Source organism: Fopius arisanus, unplaced genomic scaffold (assembly GCF_000806365.1).
Source record: "Fopius arisanus strain USDA-PBARC FA_bdor unplaced genomic scaffold, ASM80636v1 scaffold00046, whole genome shotgun sequence".
Lineage (NCBI taxonomy): Eukaryota > Metazoa > Arthropoda > Insecta > Hymenoptera > Braconidae > Fopius > Fopius arisanus.
Window position 1 is genome coordinate 395,716 of NW_011887785.1, and position 20,548 is coordinate 416,263.

At 37.1% G+C, this 20,548-nt stretch overlaps 3 protein-coding genes across 4 annotated transcripts; 1 reads left to right on the forward strand and 2 right to left on the reverse strand.

The window, feature by feature from the left end:
* Positions 1-65: 65 nt before the first annotated feature.
* Positions 66-4,049, reverse strand: Mvb12 (multivesicular body subunit 12-like Mvb12). Its single transcript, XM_011306202.1, has 8 exons — positions 3,671-4,049; positions 2,622-2,765; positions 2,332-2,530; positions 2,017-2,146; positions 1,862-1,945; positions 1,385-1,724; positions 1,030-1,077; positions 66-917 (listed from the first exon to the last, which is right to left on the reverse strand). The coding sequence occupies exons 2-8, from the start codon at positions 2,754-2,756 to the stop codon at positions 882-884; spliced, it is 972 nt and encodes a 323-aa protein (XP_011304504.1). The 5' UTR covers positions 2,757-2,765; positions 3,671-4,049; the 3' UTR covers positions 66-881.
* A 532-nt stretch (positions 4,050-4,581) lies between these two features.
* Positions 4,582-14,155, forward strand: Set2 (SET domain containing 2). Of its 2 annotated transcripts, XR_892252.1 has the most exons (5): positions 4,582-4,908; positions 5,127-9,937; positions 10,043-10,378; positions 10,518-10,813; positions 10,967-14,045. XR_892252.1 is itself a non-coding variant. In XM_011306204.1 (4 exons), the coding sequence occupies exons 2-4, from the start codon at positions 5,147-5,149 to the stop codon at positions 10,671-10,673; spliced, it is 5,283 nt and encodes a 1,760-aa protein (XP_011304506.1). In that variant the 5' UTR covers positions 4,582-4,908; positions 5,127-5,146; the 3' UTR covers positions 10,674-14,155. The 2 variants fall into 2 exon arrangements, 1 of the variants encoding a protein (XP_011304506.1); XM_011306204.1 differs by having other exon boundaries at positions 10,518-14,155.
* On the reverse strand, positions 12,534-17,022 carry bsk (mitogen-activated protein kinase dJNK). The gene is made up of 7 exons (XM_011306203.1): positions 16,787-17,022; positions 16,409-16,538; positions 15,978-16,175; positions 15,578-15,842; positions 15,074-15,232; positions 14,891-15,015; positions 12,534-14,418 (listed from the first exon to the last, which is right to left on the reverse strand). Exons 1-7 carry the CDS (start codon positions 16,924-16,926, stop codon positions 14,260-14,262), a joined length of 1,176 nt encoding a protein of 391 aa, XP_011304505.1. The 5' UTR covers positions 16,927-17,022; the 3' UTR covers positions 12,534-14,259.
* Positions 17,023-20,548: the final 3,526 nt, after the last annotated feature.

Here is a 20,548-nt window from a genome sequence, read left to right on the forward strand (position 1 = left end):
CTTTTTTTATTGTAAATTTAATGTTTCAGGCGAGGAGGGGGTAGGAAATTGTAATGAATAAGAGATTTATTGAAAAAAAAAATTTATTCACGTGATGTTTATTCCATTGTTCGAATGAAATTACCTGTGCAATAATAATGAATTTTTTTTTTCTTATTTATTTATTTATTTTTTTTTTTTCGTCTTAATTTATAAGTAACTAGTACGTGTAATAGTCACATTTTAAACACTTAGTAACTACTATAGAAAAAAATACAACCAAACTATATAAAAATACAATACTTGTATTGATTAGGCTGGGTAAAACGTCACCGACGCCTAGACGATGTAAAAAGTGTTGTTTGTGGAAGATATGAGGTGTAAGTGGAGCAGATGATTTTTTAATGAAAACAATCGGTCTCCTACTTCACTTAAACACTAGGTCAGCAGTGCAGGGGCAAAACAGAATTATTCGATTTGAATAATAGATGAATTTACGAGGATATCACCGAATTTTTAAAAGAGAATGAATTTTTTGGGGAAATTGTTTTTTCAGCTGTGATTTTAATCTACATAAAAGGTCCTGATAAAAATTTAATTATCTATTATTTTCAGGTGGATAGAACGAATCATTCTGTTTTACGACTTGATTACTGAATTTTTAAAATGATATTTATATATATATATATTTTTTTTTCTTTCGTTCACCTGGTGGGCTTGCGAGGTGTCACAATATTTTCACATGATTAATATGAATCATTCAATCAGGCACTCTAGTACACTCGTATCGGTTAAAACGCTATACTCTTATGGATACAAAACATTGGGATTATAACTGATGATTATAAGTAGTATGGTACTTCGTACAATTCGTTTGGCACGACTATTAACTGACGACTTCCTTAGGTTTCTCGTTCTGCGCGGAAGTCGTAATAATACTGAAAGAAAAAAAAATTAGTCGTAAAAATTATTAATCCGATTTGAACAAAATAATCAGTGAACAATTATCTGAATCCATTGTTTCAGCAGTTAACTACGATAATTACTCACCTCTTTATCTAATTCTCGACGAGTGCGCACTTTAATAACTGGAATTTTCTGTGAACAATTAATCACTTGTAGTGTATGGGATAAGAATCTATGACTTCAATTGTAAAATGAAAAATGGAAAGAGTAACGAGTGGATTGAGATGATTGGTGAGTTTTTGAGGGATATCTCGGAATTTGAGAGAGATAGTGAAATTTTGATAAGAAGCTTTTTTGGAGGGCGAAAGGAGAGCCGTGAAAAAGATTTTTATGGAATTTTTGATATTTCTGATGGATTGAGAGATATTGAGAATTTAATGCGTGGGTGAAACGACTTGTGGATTTTTTTTTGAATTTTCAATGGAAAATAAATACTCACGATTCCGGTGTCACTCTCAAGGCTCAAAAGAGGATTGAGGACAAAGGGTACACCATCGAGATCAGATGATCCTGGTAATGTGCCATACATGGGCATTGAGCTGATTTGGGAAGACACTGGAGGCTGAGGTGCTGGTCTAGTCGGTTTGATTCTTGCATTTGGACTCAGTACCTCATAATCACGATCCAATGAATCGTCAACCTCATTTATTATTGTTGCTGGCACCTGTGGATAGATTCCATTCTGGGGCTTGGGGGAGAATTTTGGCTTTGGTGGTCGCTCTGGAGGGACTCGACGAGACACACCATTTGATGGATTTGGCGATACGTTCTGTAATGCACTAAAAAAAAAAACAATTACATCTATTAACACATCAAGGATAATCCTCTAAAAAAAAAAGTGATTTAATATTTTTGAAGAGAATTTGTAATTCTTTATATAAATCGGTAAGATAAAATAATCATTTTTAATACTCACTTTATATTTTCGTATGATTGTGAGCTGGTGTCTGTATTAACTATTTGGCTAATTTTGTAACAGATGACGACTCCATTGATCTCCCTTGGATAAATAAGAGGAAATGAATTAACCACAATAATGGGGTGATAAAAGACTTGATAAAAATTATTTACCCAGCGTAGGTGAAGCCGGTGGGGCCTTTTTTCATTCTACTGCAGACAATGATATCCGTCACAGCTGTTGAGCAAGCATCCCTATTTCTTAGCTTATAGCACACCTGTCTCTTTCTCCATGCCTTTTGGTCTGAAACAGAATTGCCAAGTGATAATATTTTTTAGGGGTAGAAGAATTAAGAGAATTGATAATTCATCGACTGTCATACGTATTTAATCAAAATTTGTTTGTTTTTTTTAGATATTTCAGGGAAAAATTTTTGACAGTTGGATATTTTTTATGGATAATGGTTTTTTTTATATTTTGAATAATACCTGTGTCTATCGTTTGGGGAATCATGCTGAAGCCATCTGGTGGTGTTTCTCTCTCGTTGATAACCGTTATTTCCTGGACAACGTAGTTTGGTACACCCTCGGTTTTTGAGTAACATATGTATCTGCCTTTTCGTCGTATGAATAGACCACTCTCTCGCCAGAGATCAGCGTCAATGTCTTGGTCGTAGGTTTTTGACACCTGTAAAGAAAAATAATTTTTTAATAATCCAATATTTCAGAATCCAATGACAACAGCGGAATGATAGCTCGATAAAAAAAATTGTCCTCACAGCTGTGAATCTCGGTGGACATTTCTCGATATCTTCGACGACACTTATTGCTGTTATTGGTCTGTCATCTGGTAATAGACAGGAAAAACCAGAGACGGAGTACCACTTTTTGCCATTCATCGTAAGAACTGCCATCCTGTGATTCTGAAAATTTTGGAAATGGTGAAATGAAAATTTTATTATCTCTGAGCTTCTCCATCAGTCTGTATTTGATATGATACAGTATTTATTCTCCACAAAGAAGATATCACAGAATGAAATGAACTAATGAAAATAAAATGATGAAAATAAATAAATGGAGCACGTGATAAGAATTGCCGGAGGGAAGTACTTCAATGAGAAGATCAACTGCTCCATTTTCATTTCCTCATCGATATCTCGAAATCTGATGGAGATAAGAAAAATATAGTATCGACATTTTTTGTAGCTATTTTTTTTGTCTACAAAAAAGTTTTTTACAAAAATTCCTCCATCTCTCATCAATCACGAGATATTCAACAGCGACTGATTCATAATTCTCGAAAAATGTAATTGGCTCCTCCCATTACACACAACTCTCGAATTGTTTCGTCTTGAATGAATAAATTAATTAATCCCGGAGACATCGCGGAAAGATAGGCTGACCCCGCTAGTTGTGAATCGTTCATTCACATCACTGGTGTCTCTCATTGCAATCACAAAATGAAGAGTTCAAAATGAAAATTAAAAGGAAAAAGGATAAATAAAAATGGTAAAATACGTTAATGCCCTGAATATTCTAGAGATGGGATCAATGAACCTCACCGCTGCCTTTGACTCGTCGGACGAGTATTTTCCTGGGAAGCACTTGGCAAACATCTAGATATAAAAACTAATAACTCAAAATAATAACAAATCAATGCATCGTGCAATAATTGAGAATAATAAATGGGTAAAATTGACGAGTAAGTACGGATGATGCTCCCAAATATTCACCAAAATCTGTGTCCAATCTAAATTGGTTTACCTCTAAAAATAAATAAAATCCCACTGGTTGGGTGGTCAATGGCATTAATTTAAAAAACACTCACTAGATCTACGGCATATCCAGTACGTGTGGAATTTTATACTGGTTATTTGAGCTGGTCAATTATCACTGGAGACCAACGCTCGTCAATAATTGAATGAAGAAAGCCCTTGTTCTGGGACTTGTGCCTCACAAAATCAATTCATCATCAGTTATTCCAATGTCGATTGACCCAATGACGTGCATAACAGTTAACAAATCACTTTAACACCAAATGGGCCAATGTGTTGTATATATTTCGAGAATTGTCCGTGGCCTGTAATTTTTTTTTTTTTTTTCACTCGAGTTTTGACAGAGATGACATCACCCACAAGACACAGACCATTTGCCCAGAGGATTGGAGTCTCTAGGGGAAAAAGATTCAGGTGGAGTGAGAGGGATGGATATGCCAGGGAATTACAAAGGCCTCCTGGTGTCGACTTCTGTAGTATCGATACTCTCGAATATCGAATATATTTTATCGAGTCGATACTTTTCACTCGATTTTACGTGGGAATTTCAATATTTTCCTGTGCTATTTTTCATCTCATTTTATCGAACGACTCTTCAAAAATTTTTGCGTATCGATATTTTTTTTTATATCGAAATGAATTAATATTTATATGAAATTTTATTTTTAATCGATTTCTGCAGCAAAAAAAATTGAAAAATATCGAGAGATTTTTTTTTTTTTTCGATTTGAGAAAATAATTGATGCCTGATATTTATATTGAAAAATCGATTGTTCGAAGGGATTAATCGATGATAATTGAGACAATTCTTGAGGAATTTCTTCATTATCGAGACCCGATGATCGATAAAGTCACTGCGAGCCCAGTTCTTCGATATGCCACAGACGTAAAATAGTAAAGGACATGAAAATAAGTTGCACTTTACAATCTGAATGTGTTAAATTTTAATGGCTGATCTCGGCATCTGTCTCGTTCCGTTCGACTGTCGCTCCTCGGATCTCACTACCCCATTCCCGATAGTAAAATTCGCCGCTAAGTTCCTCACCCCGATACCGAGAGTCTATCCCCCCAACTCCAAAACACTCGCAGACACGAGTCTCAACAAGGATATCAGCCCCTGGACGTTGATAACTCCGTGAAAAAGAAAGAAAGAAAAAAAAAACAATAGTTCAATCTCCATAAATCAGTTATAACAAAATTTTTATTTATCACAGAGACTCGACTCGAGTCCAACATCGAATCCCAGGAGAATTTCACCTTGATGGACCTCTCGACGATAGCCAACTCCAAGGTAAGTTTATATTATCAGAATAAATAGGATAATATTTAATTAAATAAATAATCTCCTGAGGATATAATAGAGAGTGCAGCAGCGATGATGATTTCAAAATGGTAAATCTCAATTTCTTGTTTTTAGGATAAATCGTGTGATGTGTATCACCACACCTAGAACTCCAACCTAAAATTCCATCAGGGTCAATGAATTATTGTTTTAATTTGTTGTTTAAGGTATCTTGGGGTGCGTGAAAATGGCGAGGAGAAAGAAGAGCGATGGTAATGGGACTGTTAAGCCAATTAATCCAGTGGCTGTTCGTAAATCGAGTCGTCAGATAGCTAGGAAACAGTCAATTGATGGTAAAAAAATTAATGGTGATGTGATACTTGGTGATGTTGATAGAACACATGAGGAGACCCAAAAACCACCTGAAGTTGTCATCAAACGTAAGAGGGGTAGACCTCCGAAAGAGGTGAAAAATGCCAGTCAACAGGGAAAAATTGGTGGTAAAAAATCAACGAGTCTCAGTCAATCAGAAGTTAACAGTGTTGATGATGATGATATCAGTCAAGAGGAGACACAAAAAATGAGTGAGGATATTGTGAAAATCAGTGATAATGATGATAAAAATTGTGGAGACATTAGTGAGGTATTACCACCTGGGGATAATGAAACACCACCACCCAAAGATTATTCAGTTCCTGATAAAAATCACTCCAATGATCTCGAGATCGAGGAGTCAGAGCCCCTTGAAATGATGCTGGATAATTCTCAGGATGTCTCGGAATTGGAGACATGGACGAGGGAGGATATCATCGAGGAGACAATAATTTGTGAGGAGATGGAGGTGGAGACTGAGGAAGTTGAGGGATCTGATTACGTTGAGCAGGATTCAAATGTTGTTCTTGAACAGGTACTTCTGGTTGATGAGCCAAATTTTGTGAGTGAAGATGTGGTTTATGTTATTCATAATGATGATGTCACTGAATCAGTGGTGATGGAGACACCTGATGAAGTACCTGGGGATGATAGTTATCAGGATTCACGTGAATATCAGGTTATAGAGCAGGGAGTTGAGTGTTTGAGTGTTGATGATCCTGTAACGAGTAATAATTGTGACAATATCGTTGAGAGTAAAGTGATTAACGAAATCAGTGAGGAGTCTCAGCCCTCTGGTGTGCCTGACCCTGAGAAAGATGATCTGGTGAAGGATGAAAAGGTGGAGGAAATGATAGTGGATAAAGTCGTGATGGAGGAATCACCTGAAGTGTCTCAAGAGCCTAGTCCTGGTGACAATCCTGCCTCCAATGGTTTATCCCCTCAACATCCTCCAGATGTTTTTCCAGAAATTCAACCAGTTGTTCCTCCAGAGCCCCAAAAAATTGACAGAAGGAGAAAGCCAAGAGCTGCAAAGACGAAATCGAAAAGAATGGAAAATTCAGACTTTGCAAATGATGATTCCCAATCGATACCTCCAAAAGAGGAAATTTATCGTCCAATGGAGGCCCTTGAGGACTCCAGCAGCTCGAATCTCGATTCAACATCGACAAATCCAAGTATCACCTCCTCAGAGCCCTCGAAGTCTCCCCAGACCGATGAAATTCACGATCGATTGCCAGAAAATCGTCTCCTGATCGAATCCCTGATGGCAGTACCAACCGAGGACTCTGACAACAGTAATCAGCCGTCGAGCTCAGAGAGTGCCAAAGCCACGGAGATGACGGATATCCCAGAGACACCCCAGAGCACAGAGGAGCTCTCACGAGAGAGTGAACCTGAATTAAAAGCCTTTGAGGATCAAAAATTTTCATCGAGCAGTGAAAACAGCAACGATACTGTCACCTCAAAGCCCCAGGAGGATAAATCCATGATTGAAGATCATGATAAAAAACAATTTAGATCGAGAAGTGGCAGTACAGATACAACTGGATCGGAATCGGGCTCCAATAGCTCTGGTGTTCGTCGTAGCAGTAGAATACGCTCACAGGGACTTATGAAACAACGACCAAAAGGTAGGGGACTAGTCACAAAACCCATTGCAGATGTCACCAAAGCACTTCAGCTGGAGCGAGATAAAATTCAAACACCACCAGCCCGAGACACACCAGATTCACAATCTGAAACACAATCGGACAAAGAGAACAGTAATAAATCAATTCCATCCGATTTGAATGCACCTAATGTACTGGTACCAGGGTACGACTCAGACTCAACAAAACCAGTTAAAGTTAAATCGAGATGGAGAAGATCTAGTGAATTAGAAATGGGTGGTAATACATCGAGATTGGGATTCAACTCTCAATCAATTCTCAACTCATCGACATCATCATCAAATCCTGAAACACTTGTTCCAGTTCCTGAGAACTCAGTAATCACTTCATCAATTGTCAATGAATGTGAAAACCTGAAGGAGATGATTTCATCATCTCCAGTGCCTAAAGAGACAGACAGAGAGATGGAGGAGCGTCTCAGTCAATTTGAGATAATAAAAGAGAATCTCTACCTCACAGAGCGTTACACAAATAAAGAAACCAAAAGAATGACTTGTGATTGTTTTCTCACTGAGGAGGAATTGGAGAGAGGTGAGATGGGATGCGGTGAGGATTGTCTCAATCGTTTATTGATGATTGAGTGTGGATCACGATGCAATATCAATGACAGATGTACCAACAAACGATTTCAGAACTGTGAGTATGCAAAGTGCGAGGTATTTAGAACTGAGAAGAAAGGTTTTGGACTTCGAGCTGTACAGGATCTGGTGCCTGGTGAATTTATTATGGAGTACGTTGGTGAGGTGCTTGATCCAAAGGACTTCAGGAGACGAGCCAAGGAGTATTCCAAAGACAAGAATAAACATTATTACTTCATGGCACTCAAGTCTGATCAGATTATCGATGCAACGATAAAGGGTAATATATCGAGATTTATAAATCACAGCTGTGAGCCCAATGCTGAGACCCAGAAGTGGACAGTTAATGGTGAATTGAGAATAGGTTTTTTTAATCGGAGATTTGTGGCTGCTGGTGAGGAGATCACATTTGATTATCATTTTCAAAGGTATGGAAAGGAGGCGCAGAAGTGCTACTGTGAGGCGCCAACTTGTCGGGGATGGATTGGTGATACACCTGATGAGGAGCAGGAGAAGACTGAGAAGAAGGAGAAACGTGAGCGGGAGGATAAGAAGAAGAAGAGAGAAGTGAAGAAATCGTACATGGAGGATGAGGATCTTGAGGAGGAGATTGATAAATTGTGCAGCTGTGGATTGAAGAATCGAACTCATACTTTGACACTCAGCAGATTGATGGTGAGATCGAGGGAAATGGAGGACAGGAGTCGATTACTCAAGGTTCTTCAGTCTGGTGTTGAGGCGTGCAGGAGATTATTTCTTGATTATCATGGATTGAGACTTATGTGGAGTTATATGATGGATGTCGCTGGAATAAATGGTGAAGAGGCCCAGTTGTTCAGGCTGGAGCTTGTCAAGACTTTGCATACACTGCCAATACCTAATAAAACAATGCTGATTGATAGTAAAGTACTTGGAGTTGTGGAGAAGTGGTCGGAGGAAATAATTGATGCATCACCCAAATCTGAATCACCGAGTGATGATAGCAGTAGAATTGGTAAAACAAAAATTGATGAGGAGCTCGATAGCAATTGTGATAGCAGTGATAAATGTGAGAGCAAGGGAAATGATAAAGGAGGTGATAAAGAATCACCAATTGATAAGGAACAGGTTGTGGAGTGTCAGGAGTCACTCGGTGAGACTGACAATGCAAAATTAATAATTGATCTTGCTATTGAGCTGTTGAACAAGTGGTCGTCGTTGAAGGAAGTCTTCAGGATACCAAAGAAGGAGAGAATTGAACAGATGAAGGAGCACGAGAGAGAGGCGGATATCGGGTATAAAGAGGATTCTGAGAAAGAGGGTAGGAGGGGATCATCGGGATATGAGAGACGATCGTCAGGGTATGAGAGACGACAGAGAAGTGATCGGAGAAGGGGCAGGGAGAGTCCTGAGCCAGAGTCACACAGGAGTAAGGATAAAGAGAGATCTAATTTGATTGCTGTCCCTAGGCTGACCAAGTACGAGAGACGACAGCTATTTGCTATGAAGGTCGCTAAGGAGGAGGAGGAGAGAATCAGGAGGCAGCAGCAGGAGGCATTTCAGCATCATGAGTCCAAGTGTGTGGCACTTGGTTTAGATCCAATTGCTACACCTATTATTGATCCTAATACTGGATATCCATTATTTTTTAATCCGAATTTGGGACAGTGGCAGGGATATCCAGTTCACGAGGGTCAAGATATCACTGGACACAATCAGCTGCACATGAGGCACAATCAAATTCACATGGGACAGAGTCCTGGTGGTATTGGACAGGGAATTAATCAGAGTATTCATGGTAATGTACCTGGAATGCAACCAGATATATCCCCAGGTATTCCTCCACCAGTTTATGGGCCTGGAATACCATCTGGATTTCCACCACCTGGTGTTGCCTATCCGGGAATGCCTCAGGCTCAGGGACAATTTGAGGGGCACATCATTCAGAATAATCTCATACCTGTGCATAATGGTACACCAACAGTTTCAGGAAATGTATCTGGTGTTTATATTGATAATAAAGGTACTGATTGTGGATCTGGAGGTATTGTCACTGCCACACCAATGGAGACTATTGAGGAGGACGTGGAGACTGTTCAAACGGAAATTCCCCCCCTTGATTTACCACCTAGATGGAAATGTGCGAAGGACGTGAGGGGAAGGTATTATTATTATCACGTGAAGGAGAGAATTTCTCAGTGGTTGCCACCACCACCGACGCACATTGGGGTGCAACCGGACACTTCATCGAGTGAGGAGAGCAGTGAGGAGAGCAGCACCAGTGAGGATGACGACGAGGAGGATGAGGACGAGCCTTGGGAGGAGGGTGAGACACCACCTGTTGAGAAAATTAAATCGAGGGATCCAAGAATTGCTGGAGCTGGTCCTGAGGCAAAAAAACGGAGGGATGGACTGGTCCAGGAGAGAATTATTAGTGTAAGAATTTATTTCTATTTTTTTTTTTCGAGGATTTGGGGAGTGAGAGAATATTTTCTTAAGACTTGTTTTAAAATTATTGGTTTCTTCTCTTTGTATGAATAGCCTAGGAGAGAGGAAGATCGTGTGGATCATAAAAAGTATAAGGATATCAAGGACAAACTTAGGCGTCAGAAGGAGAGGGGAAAGATGAAGGAGCACATTGACAAAATGAGAAAACATCGGAGGGCTAATAAAGCAAAGTCCCAGGCTAGGCATACTGCTATTAAACTGCAGGCTATTGCTCAGTCCAACGAACTCACTGCTGAGAGAAAAATAAAAGACAGTTTTCGGGTCAATATGGCAACGGTTATCGTTAAATTCTTGAATCCTTACAGACAGGGTGACTGCAAGCAGGGGAGAATTACGAATACCGAGGATTTCAAGTACCTGGCGAGAAAGGTAATTTATTTATTAACATTTTTAAATGATAAGAGAAAAATTTGTAATTCAATTGAATTTACTATTTTTTATTAATTACATATTTATCTCTTGAATTGGAATTATGGAAATGTATTGTTTTTTTTTTTCTTATTTTCAGTTGACTCATTTCGTAATGGCTAAAGAGCTCAAGCACTGCAAGAGCGTCGACGAGTTGCAGTGCAATGAAAATGTGAAACATAAAGCTAAAGACTTTGTACGTAAATACATGAACAAGTTTGGCCCAGTTTACCAACGATCCTCAGACGATGATTAACACAATGTACATTAGTGAAATGATAATGAATGGTAATTGCCATGGGAGAATATTTGAATGAATGGTGAAGAATGTAAAGTTCATTTATAGAGTTTGTATGTAGATAAATCAACGTTCGACTTTTAGGGATAAACATTGAGGTAGGTGATATTTTTCCAAACGTGATAATCTCACCAATTGCAAAAATTTTTAATTATTTTTAAGATAAATGTTTTTCTCCCCTTTTCTATGTTCTACGTTTTATTTTATTATTATTATTATTATTATTTTCTCTCATTTTGTACAAATTGCAGATTTACCTGAGATAAAAGAAGAAGAAAAAAACAAGATGCATTGTAATTTTTTTATTACGAAATATTGTATTGTTCTTCGCATTATTTTTTCAATGATAAAGGATGTTTGCTCACGAATCTACCACTGGATATTCGGTGATCATGATTATTCGATACCAACCGATGTGAGACGATCCATCTAGATAATATTCGAGTTTAATATCGTTGTTAATGATTAAGACTTGAAATTTATTGTGCTATTTGCAGATAATGTAAATACAGTATAATATAGCCAAGTTTACACAAACTATTGTTGAATGACGATAAATTATTGCCTCGTTATTCATTTATTATTATTATTTTTAATTTCAGGTTTTATTCAGTTGCGTTCAATGAATGGCTGACGTTAAACGTCGGAAATCAGACGATTAAAAAGAAATATTTAAAAACAGGTATCAATGAGAATAAGACAAATTTAATCGATTCACACACGGGTTTTATTGCATTCCATGTTTTTATTAATTTTTTTTCCCCCATCAGACAATTGAAAACTTCACCTCCACTCATACCTCATCCCAATGTCTCGTTACACATTCCCCTTAATTATAATAATTATTATCGTACTTTATTTACAGAAGAGTTAACATAATATGTTTAATTAAACGTTAATTGCCATAATATTTATAATAAATTATGATTACACTGCGAAATTTTTTTATTTTTTTTTCCATCTCGACTATCGAACTAATTGATCTACTTGCACTGCTAAAATCGACTACATGATTTCATCCATTATTTTTATTATTTTTATTATTTGTTGCTGTTATTTATTTTTTTATATCCCTCATTTTTCAGTGTTTTATCGGCTACTAGCTCTAGTTGCAACTATTACACATTGGCTAAGTGTCTATCTACTTCATTCGCAGGTTTTTATTTTTCATTAATTCTTATTCATCTCAGGAAAAAATTTTTTTTTCTCTCCTCTGAGCACTTTTATCATTCATTCCCATGCCCTTTTATTCGTCATACGAATATTCTCTCTCACACGCACGAAAAGATGAGACTGACGTCTCGTATTTGCCCTCTCATTTCTCTCTCTCTCTCTCTCTCATTTTTTTTTTGTATTTTCTTTTTTTGGAAAACGTAGAAAAAAACGAACACGAGTCAGCGCCAGCGACTCGCTAGTTATCGTCCCTCTCTTTTTGGCTTTTTTTTTTAATGCCCCGTTGAGAACAATGAAGAAAAAAGCTGTACAATACGCAGCCCATTACCTCTGAGATTAAGAGGCACTGAAGTCTCAGATTTTTTTTTTACCCTTTTCTCGTATTTTTTTGGTTTTTCATTTTTTTTTTCATTTTTTTGTTTTTCGTTAATCAAACAGTTGTTTCACTCGCTTGACGCTCAACTTTCGAGGGTACGTAAAAAAATTGACGATTCTAGGCTAGTTCTAGGACTAATAAGCAAATTGGGGTGTTCTGGTAATTTTTTTATTATTGTTTATTAATTTGTCGTTTGGTAACAGGTGTTCGGTCGGTTGTCAACTCGAAATGGAAATGGATTTCAAGAGAGGTGGGTTCCATTGTCTTGAATGTTTTTTTCACTTTTTTTTTTTGTTTTGAAAAGTCAAATTTTCTGATTGAATATTTTTTGATTATGCAAAATGGCAAGACGAGTTGACACTTCCATGAGAATTTTGAAGATATCTCAAAAATTAAGGGAGTTACCGGAATTTTTGTGGTAACACTTTCTGAAGATGTTCGTGAGCTCTACAAAAAAGGTCTCAATAAAAATTTCACTATCTCCTTTAATTCCGGAGATATTTTCGAAAAACTGACATTTGCAGTTCATTTTTTTGACAGTTTGCCGCGGTTTTTTATCGTTGGAGATGATGGACCGCGGAAATTTGATTTTTATCTTATACCCTGTCCGTTGAATGGATATAGGGAGCACACGAATGTGAAACGTCACTTGGACGAAAAAAAAAGAAAAAAGACAAGTTGAGAAAAAAAAAAGAAAAATGATAAAATTCCCAAATACTTTAACTCACTCGAAGCTCATAAAATTCTCAAAATCTCTCTGACAAATATCACTCTCTCCCTCACACATACACAATCAATTACAATCACACAAACACACATATTCAAACCTCGTGTGCAATGCAATTACTTTAATAATTATTTCATTTAATATTTATATACTCAATTAGCCATATTATTACTTTATTATAATTAGTATTACAAAAGCTTGATTATTTGGATCGGACTGTAGCAATATATTCACATAACTATTCATTTCAGTGGAAAATAAAAATTCAACGGTTTTACAAATTACAATTCGCACGAATAAATTCTCCTCGACGTGTCATCTTAATTATCAATTCAAATTTTAAATACTTCGACACCGTCTTCAATTTTCATCTCTCTCTCTCTCTCTTTCTCTCTCTTTTTTTTCACTCATAGCTACATTTTTCAATCTATAACAAATAGAATTTATTCATCAAGAATTCATGACTGACTAAAATGTACAATGGGCCACTGTTCTGCCCCAAAAAACTTAGATCAATTTAATTTAAAAAAATTCACAACGATAATTTTATTAATTCTCCACTTTTATCCAAATCGATTTGTTCTCTCTGCACTGTACACTCAGGGGGGTAGGGGGAGGGGGAGGGGGGGGGCAGTCACAATAAATTATTTGTGGAAAGGAAATAGATAATTATCAAACCGTTTTGTCGAGCAACACATGAGTTGAGGGATGGTGACGAAATTAATTTTTTTTTATTTTGTTTCTAATAAATCAAACGAATTAATTAATTGTATTTTTGACTTCAGTCGACTGCCATTACATCGAGAGCCCTAGAGTTCTAATTATTATTATTTTTTTTTTGTTGAAGCATGATTGTCCGAAATATTCGAGCAACAATAAATCCAGTGACAATAAATTGGTGACAAATGGACTATTCCCAGAGCTCTATAAAAATCCAGATGAGTATGGATAAAAAAAAATGGAGAGAAGAAAAAAATGTGAAGGATGTGCTCGTGTTTGCCAGGCATAAGGAAAAACCACCGGCCATGCAATTGATATGAAAAACAAATTATTACAAAAAGGTAATCGAACTCCAGATAAATATTGTAAAAGAGATATTTCGTTTTTTGTTGCTCGACGTCTCGATTTCTCTCTAGATTATATGAAAAAAAAACAAAAAAAAAACAAATTCGGGCGGAATAAGATTTCAATTAGTAATTAGAGTGAAATATTTGGGAACAATATTTCGTTTCTTCCAGGAAACGTAACGTCTGACACATCCGGCGTGTCTACCGTGATCCAGCGACAGTATCAACTGATGACTGAGGTGTTGCTGATGGATTGTGACTTGTCTCGTACTCCATTACCTCTTGGTAAATTAATTCCTTCCATTGATCCACCGTGTGCTCTCGCTCGTCCACACTGTGATCGTATGGACCTGGTGCAGGCTTAAAACGCAGAATAATTAATCAACACCATCGGAAAAAAAAACACAAAGTACGTATTCGGAAAAAAAAATAATTCCCAAGATTTCGAGGAATATCTCTGAATCCACCAGAGAAAATAAAATTCTTGTAATGACCTTTTTTATAGTTCTCACTTGGCTCCATAAAAAAGGTCCTAATAAAAATGTCGCTATCTCTCCTAGATTTACAGATAATCCTCAAAAATTCATCAATTACCGAAATTCACTTCTTATAAATTTTCAGTATTGATATTTTTTTTTTAATATAAATTGATTATTTGGAGTAATTGAGATTTTAATAAAATTCAGGATATATTAGAGATGAAAATAATTGAATTTCCATGAAAAAATGAAAAATCAGATTCGCTTATGACCCCATATCGAAGGCAATTTCTCATTGCCAGAGACCCGGAAAATCCATTCCCCATTTTAAATTGAATCACCCATATACTTACAGCATTAACTTCACCTTCATCGTACCATACATTGATATAATTGTGCAACAAGGCATCATCGACCGAGATACGTCGCTCAGGATCGATCACCAGCATGCGCGACAGTAAATCCCTCGCTTGACTCGCTGGAGAAAACGACAATGTGAGTAAAAATAATGTGACAAGTCACAAGTTGTTCATTACCTTTCAGTCTATTGTGCTCCGAGGAGTCTGTGGGAAATAGAATATCCGGGAATAGCCTCTCGAAGGGATAACCCATGTATCGTGGCCTGTTCTCCACGTAATTTCGTACGGTTGGCTGCAATCGTTGCATGAATTCTTGCGCTGGTGTTCCAAGTTGCTCTGTTTATGCCACAAATTATTATTATTTATTATCAAAAAATATTCCCCATCTCCTCCCTCTCCGTTTCTCAATCATTGAATTGCCCAATGACATTTGACGATTTAAAAATAATTATCTACACCTCAATTCCCGAAAATTGAAATTTCAATTGAGTCATTAAATCATTGATTTCGTCAAAAGCTATTGATTTTAAGATAAATCATGAAAAGAACTATTTTGTTGTAAATTTCATTAGCTTGAAAAAAGATATTCACAATTTTTCTGTGAAATTGTTATTTTTCGGGATTGGAGGGGTTTTAAAAAAAAATTTCAATTGACCTATTGATTATTATTATTATTCTTACCAATAATTTTATTCCACTGATCAATATGATCAGTCCCAGGGAATAGTACACCACCTCTGATCATCTCACCCATAATACAACCAACAGACCAAATGTCAACGTTCTCTTTGTATCCCATACCGAGAATGACCTCTGGTGCTCTGTAATATCGTGTGACAACGTAAGGTGTCATCATAAATGTCGTACCAGCAGTCCTTGCAAGACCAAAATCCAGAATTTTGAGAGTGCAGTCTGACTTGACGACGATATTGCTTGGCTTCAAGTCCTATTGAATTAATTTATAATTTATAATTTTATTTATTTAATCAAGTGAATGATAATAATATCCAGTGGATAATTTTGGATAATTTCAGATCGATGGGGGATTGAGGGATTGAATTGAAATTTAATTAATACCAACCCTGTGAATTATTCCAGCTGAATGGAGATGCTTTATTCCACACAGCATCTGATACAGCAGATAGGACATGCGCTCGTGGTCGAGATCCATTTGAATGACTTGGCACAAATTTGCGTCCATCAGCTCCATCACCAGATAGACGTCTTGAAATTCGTCGAGAGATCGTTGAGGGGTGAATGCATTCAAGAGACCGATTATCTGCCAATCAGAAATATTTCGAGGGATTTATTTTTTCTTCTCCTCTCAAGAGGTGATTACTATATAATAAGTTTGTTCCGGAGGATAAATAGTTGTTGAGAAAGTAATTGTTTTTTTTTTTCTCTTTATCATTAATTTTCAGGGGCTGAGGGAAGTATCAGTTGAATTATTGAATGCCTACGTGGAGGATTTGCCTGGAGATATGGTGGCATAAAAATTTCCCACAAACTCACATTTTTATGATTCACAAGTTTCATGAGTTTGAATTCCCTGTACGCCCTCTTGGCGTGCGTAACATTTTGAAATGGCCTGGAGAGCTTCTTGATGGCGACATTTTGTGCAGTAACAGTGTCATACGCAGCGCTAATAAACAAAACAGACGAAGCAATAAACATCATTATCACGTGGCTCTTGAGGAGATACAAGTACGTCAGTTTATTCCATTAAATACCGATATATCTCGAGAAGTATCAATTTCCCGAGAAAAAATGAAGAGTTATTTTTTCTCGGGAATATAATCAGCTAGAAAAAAGTTATTCAACATTTTTTTGCTGGATCGATAGGTATCGAGATAAATGAATAATTAATGGTGAATTTATTTCAGGGATTACCAGACAATTCCCTGGGCACCGGATCCAATGGGTTTGAGATTCTGGTATCGCTTGAGGATGGTGAACTTGGTGTCCCCGACCTCTACCGTGTAAAACATGGCGGATAGCCGGGTTGTCATGTCAGGCCCGAGGTAAGGCATACGCCTCGGCCCAATTTTATCCTCAGCCTCCACCTGTGACTCCAAATTGGAGACCAACTCCTGGTGGCAGCTACGCAGTGGACTTACGCTTTTAGCCACTTTGAGGCTTCACTGATGAATTATCAAAATGCTTCGGTGAGTAATCCAGTTATTTATTCTCTTCAACTTCCTCAATTCACTTCGAGCCAACGTCTCAATTCGTGGAGATGAAAATTACTGAGCACTTGTGAGTTACTCTGATTGCTGGAATTGTCTGAAAAAAAAAAGAGAGCGAGGAATAATGGATTCATTAGTTTAATGGCTCATTTAGTTTTCGCTAATGAAGAAACTTTTATTTTTCAGGGAAATTCAACTGCTGGCGGTTCATCGTGAAGTTTCAATGGGATCATTTCATTTTTCGTTATTCTCCATTTTAAAATAATCACGTGACCGGAAGTGTCATCTTACGGTAATTTAATTTTCCATTTTTAAATCATCAAGATTAATTAAAAAATTAGTGATAATTATAATTAAGGAAAATTAATGTGAATCAGTGGATTTCAACTGTTTTTTTTTTCTTCTCAAAAAATATGAATTTTTTGTTTCCATGTGAATGTATTCTTTGGAATTCCACGGAGGGCAGAATGATCTTGATGACTCGAAAAAAAAAAAGACCCTCAAATGCATTCCACATTAGAGCAAAGAATGCATTCACTCCGGTGAATGTGTATCCTGGGATGAAAGTATAACCGAGGGTTCAAGAAGTTGTAACGGGGAGGAACTGGGTCACACACAATTTCCCTCATTTTTTTTTTCTTTTCTCTTTTTTTTTTTTCTACTCCTGGAGGGCAAAAGATCTTTGGTAAAGACCGAATGGAAAAACCGAGACTGATACTGACTGGGATCGATAGGGCTAACGACCTGGAGTGAGAAGGTAAATTCACAGTGTCATTGCTGTTATCTTTGTCTTCTCTCCCTTTATTGCAACGTCATATATCAAATGAATCTCTGGGGTGCGCTTTCACGGAAATTGTCGGGATTGGTTTGGTATCGTGTCGATACGGGAAAATCCCAGTGAGGTGGATGATTTTTTTTCCCTTTCATTATTCATGGTATTTTCAATTGGGGAGAAAGTACCAACCGATCCCGTCGTTGATGTCTCGGTTTCGCTGCACCCGGAAAGAACAGAATTTATTTCATAATTTTTATTGAAATAATTTCTTTTCTTTTTTTTTCTTTTTTTCTTCTTTTTTTCCTTTTTTTTCCTTTTTTTTGTCGTCTAAAATCCCAGGAATTATCTGAAGAAAAAAAATAATTTGATTCAGAGAATTCTGGGACTTGGGGCGACGAATTTGTTCCGAATTTCCAAACAACTTGTAGCTCTGAGATAAATTAAACAGGATGAAGTGAAATGAGCTCTTTGAACCCTCGACTGGGACACGAAGTTGTTGTAAAGTGAGACATCTCCAGATGCCTCTTAATAAGATACGAAATGTTCACTCCAAATGAACAAGATTAAACTCAACAATAGACTAAAATGAGAAAAAAAAAAAGAAGTGAAAAAAAAGGAAAATGTTTAATCACAAAGCCCCAAAGTTTTCCATCAACTTGTTATCATTAGGTATAACTAACGAGGCATTCAAGTACTCCATTTTAAGTGAAGATCCAATTAAGAGGGTTGAAGTTGGAAATGAGCTAACCCACACTCGAAAAGTACGAAAACCCATTCTCCTATATTGCCGTTCTCCCTCGAAAATATTGCTGAGGAGATACGTTAAGCTAGATAAAATGAAAATTTACGTCTACCAGTAGAGATACAGGGCGTGAAAATGAGAGTTGAGGGGTGGAAAATGCCATGGAAATTTAACGGTTGTAGAGACGGAAAACTTTGGAAAAATTGTATCACGTGCACTTGGCTACGAGACACTCATCCATTTTTTTTTTTTTCGTCTGTTTTTATTTTACTTTTTTTTTTCTCTCGTTGGTTTTACACACGCGATTGCCAAGATACCTTCCTTGACACATTAGTTCGTCTCCTACTGTCTTGGAACCTCTCCAAAACGCCTAAATTCTAACTTTCAACGGTGAGAAAAAAAATGTTTTACTCGTGGAAAGTGATACGATAAGATTTTCATTCTCGAAAGGGAAAATGTAATAATCAAATGTAATTTTTTGAGAAAGAGTTGAAGTCCACTGACTGAGGATGGGGAGTGAGGGATTAAATGATAAATTAATAGATAAATTATTTAAGGTGTATTAATGTTTATTTAAATATTAATTGGTGATTTGTAAGAAAATGATTTATTGAGTGAATAAAAGCTCAATTTTTAAAAACATTTATTTATTTTTCCCTGAGTCGAGGAAGTTGAGAGACAACTTGCAAAATTTTTATTTTCGTGTTCCACCACTTGGTCATTGCAATAATTCGGGATAGGAGAGCTCATATTAAATTGAATTATCGGTGGGAATAATAATCTGTTAGTCTGATTATATTAATACCCAGGGATATAACAGCAGGGGAGAAGCACTTGTCTGTTGAATCTCATTAAAAACAGCAACGAAAATCCCCGAGTTTTCTATTGGTCATTGTTTTCGTTAACTCACCATAAATTTGCAGCCATGTTGACTAGCACAGAAATCCCGAAAATTCCAAACAATTTCTCGGGTAAATCTGAAAGCAGAGAAATATATAAATCCCCCGAACGAATTGGACGGATTTCAAATAGTCGGAGAAAATTCAAAGTATGATTTTTATGGTGAGTTTGGTGAGAGGTACATTTGAGCGGATAAAAAAATGGGGATGGGGCATAAGGGATGAAAGGGATGAAAGGGATGGGATTGAAATCGATGAGGCTAGTCGGGTGGGCCCTGGAAATATGTGGGAAAAAAAATGAAACGATCGTCTTTAACGGTGTGACATATATTTCATTGAGTTTTGCCTAACCCTCCTCCTCACTCGGCAAATGGCTTTTTCGAGGATTTATCGCTTTCGGAAACTGGTGACAGGTGACTTTCGTCAATCCACTGGAGATTAACAGGATTCTCAGCTGAGTAAACGATCATTTTATAGTTGAGAGAACGACATAATGAGGATATAAGGAAGATCCCCTTGTCACTGCGAAAATAGAATTTGAGGATTGATGGACAATGGGTGACAATCAAGGTAAGTCTCGAGGAGTTGAACCCATTTTTCCTTCCCCTCCTCAGTTATCCACAATTCCTCCACTGGTCCACATTGTCTTCATATTTTTATCCATTTCCTTTTTCCCTTTTACTTGCATTTTTCCTCCATCTTCCAATCTGATCCCTCCCCTATTTTTCCCATGTGGCTCCCTCTCCTCCTGTAATTCTTTGGTTTCCGCCATTTTTCTGCTTTTGCCGCCTTACCCTCCAGGTTTTGCTCGTGTTTCCTGCATCCTCATTCTTCCATTTTCTTCACAGTTCGTCTTGTGATAAACGTGAAGTCACTTCCGGTCGTGCAACATTTATAACTCTGTGATGTTACATTTTCTGAGAAATCACGTGACCGGAAGTGACGTCACATTTTCTAAGAAATCACGTGACCGGAAGTGACGTCACATTTTTCCTAAAAGGTCACGTGACCAGAAGTGACGTCACAATTTTCCTAAAAGGTCACGTGACC

What these genes read in the sequence shown, in the direction of transcription:
- bsk (XM_011306203.1), bottom strand. Translation starts at nt 16,926, where the DNA reads ATGCCTTACCTCGGGCCTGACATGACAACCCGGCTATCCGCCATGTTT. An exon ending in TCAGTGGAATAAAATTATTG is followed by an intron (nt 15,233 to 15,577) that starts GTAAGAATAATA and finishes TGGCATAAACAG; the next exon opens with AGCAACTTGGAACACCAGCG. An exon ending in GGAGCACAATAGACTGAAAG is followed by an intron (nt 15,016 to 15,073) that starts GTAATGAACAAC and finishes CGTTTTCTCCAG; the next exon opens with CGAGTCAAGCGAGGGATTTA.
- Mvb12 (XM_011306202.1), bottom strand. Translation starts at nt 2,756, where the DNA reads ATGGCAGTTCTTACGATGAATGGCAAAAAGTGGTACTCCGTCTCTGGT. An exon ending in GTCCACCGAGATTCACAGCT is followed by an intron (nt 2,531 to 2,621) that starts GTGAGGACAATT and finishes TTTTCTTTACAG; the next exon opens with GTGTCAAAAACCTACGACCA. An exon ending in TTGAGAGTGACACCGGAATC is followed by an intron (nt 1,078 to 1,384) that starts GTGAGTATTTAT and finishes AATTGTTCACAG; the next exon opens with AAAATTCCAGTTATTAAAGT.
- Set2 (XM_011306204.1), top strand. Translation starts at nt 5,147, where the DNA reads ATGGCGAGGAGAAAGAAGAGCGATGGTAATGGGACTGTTAAGCCAATT. An exon ending in TCCAGGAGAGAATTATTAGT is followed by an intron (nt 9,938 to 10,042) that starts GTAAGAATTTAT and finishes TTGTATGAATAG; the next exon opens with CCTAGGAGAGAGGAAGATCG. An exon ending in TCAAGTACCTGGCGAGAAAG is followed by an intron (nt 10,379 to 10,517) that starts GTAATTTATTTA and finishes TCTTATTTTCAG; the next exon opens with TTGACTCATTTCGTAATGGC.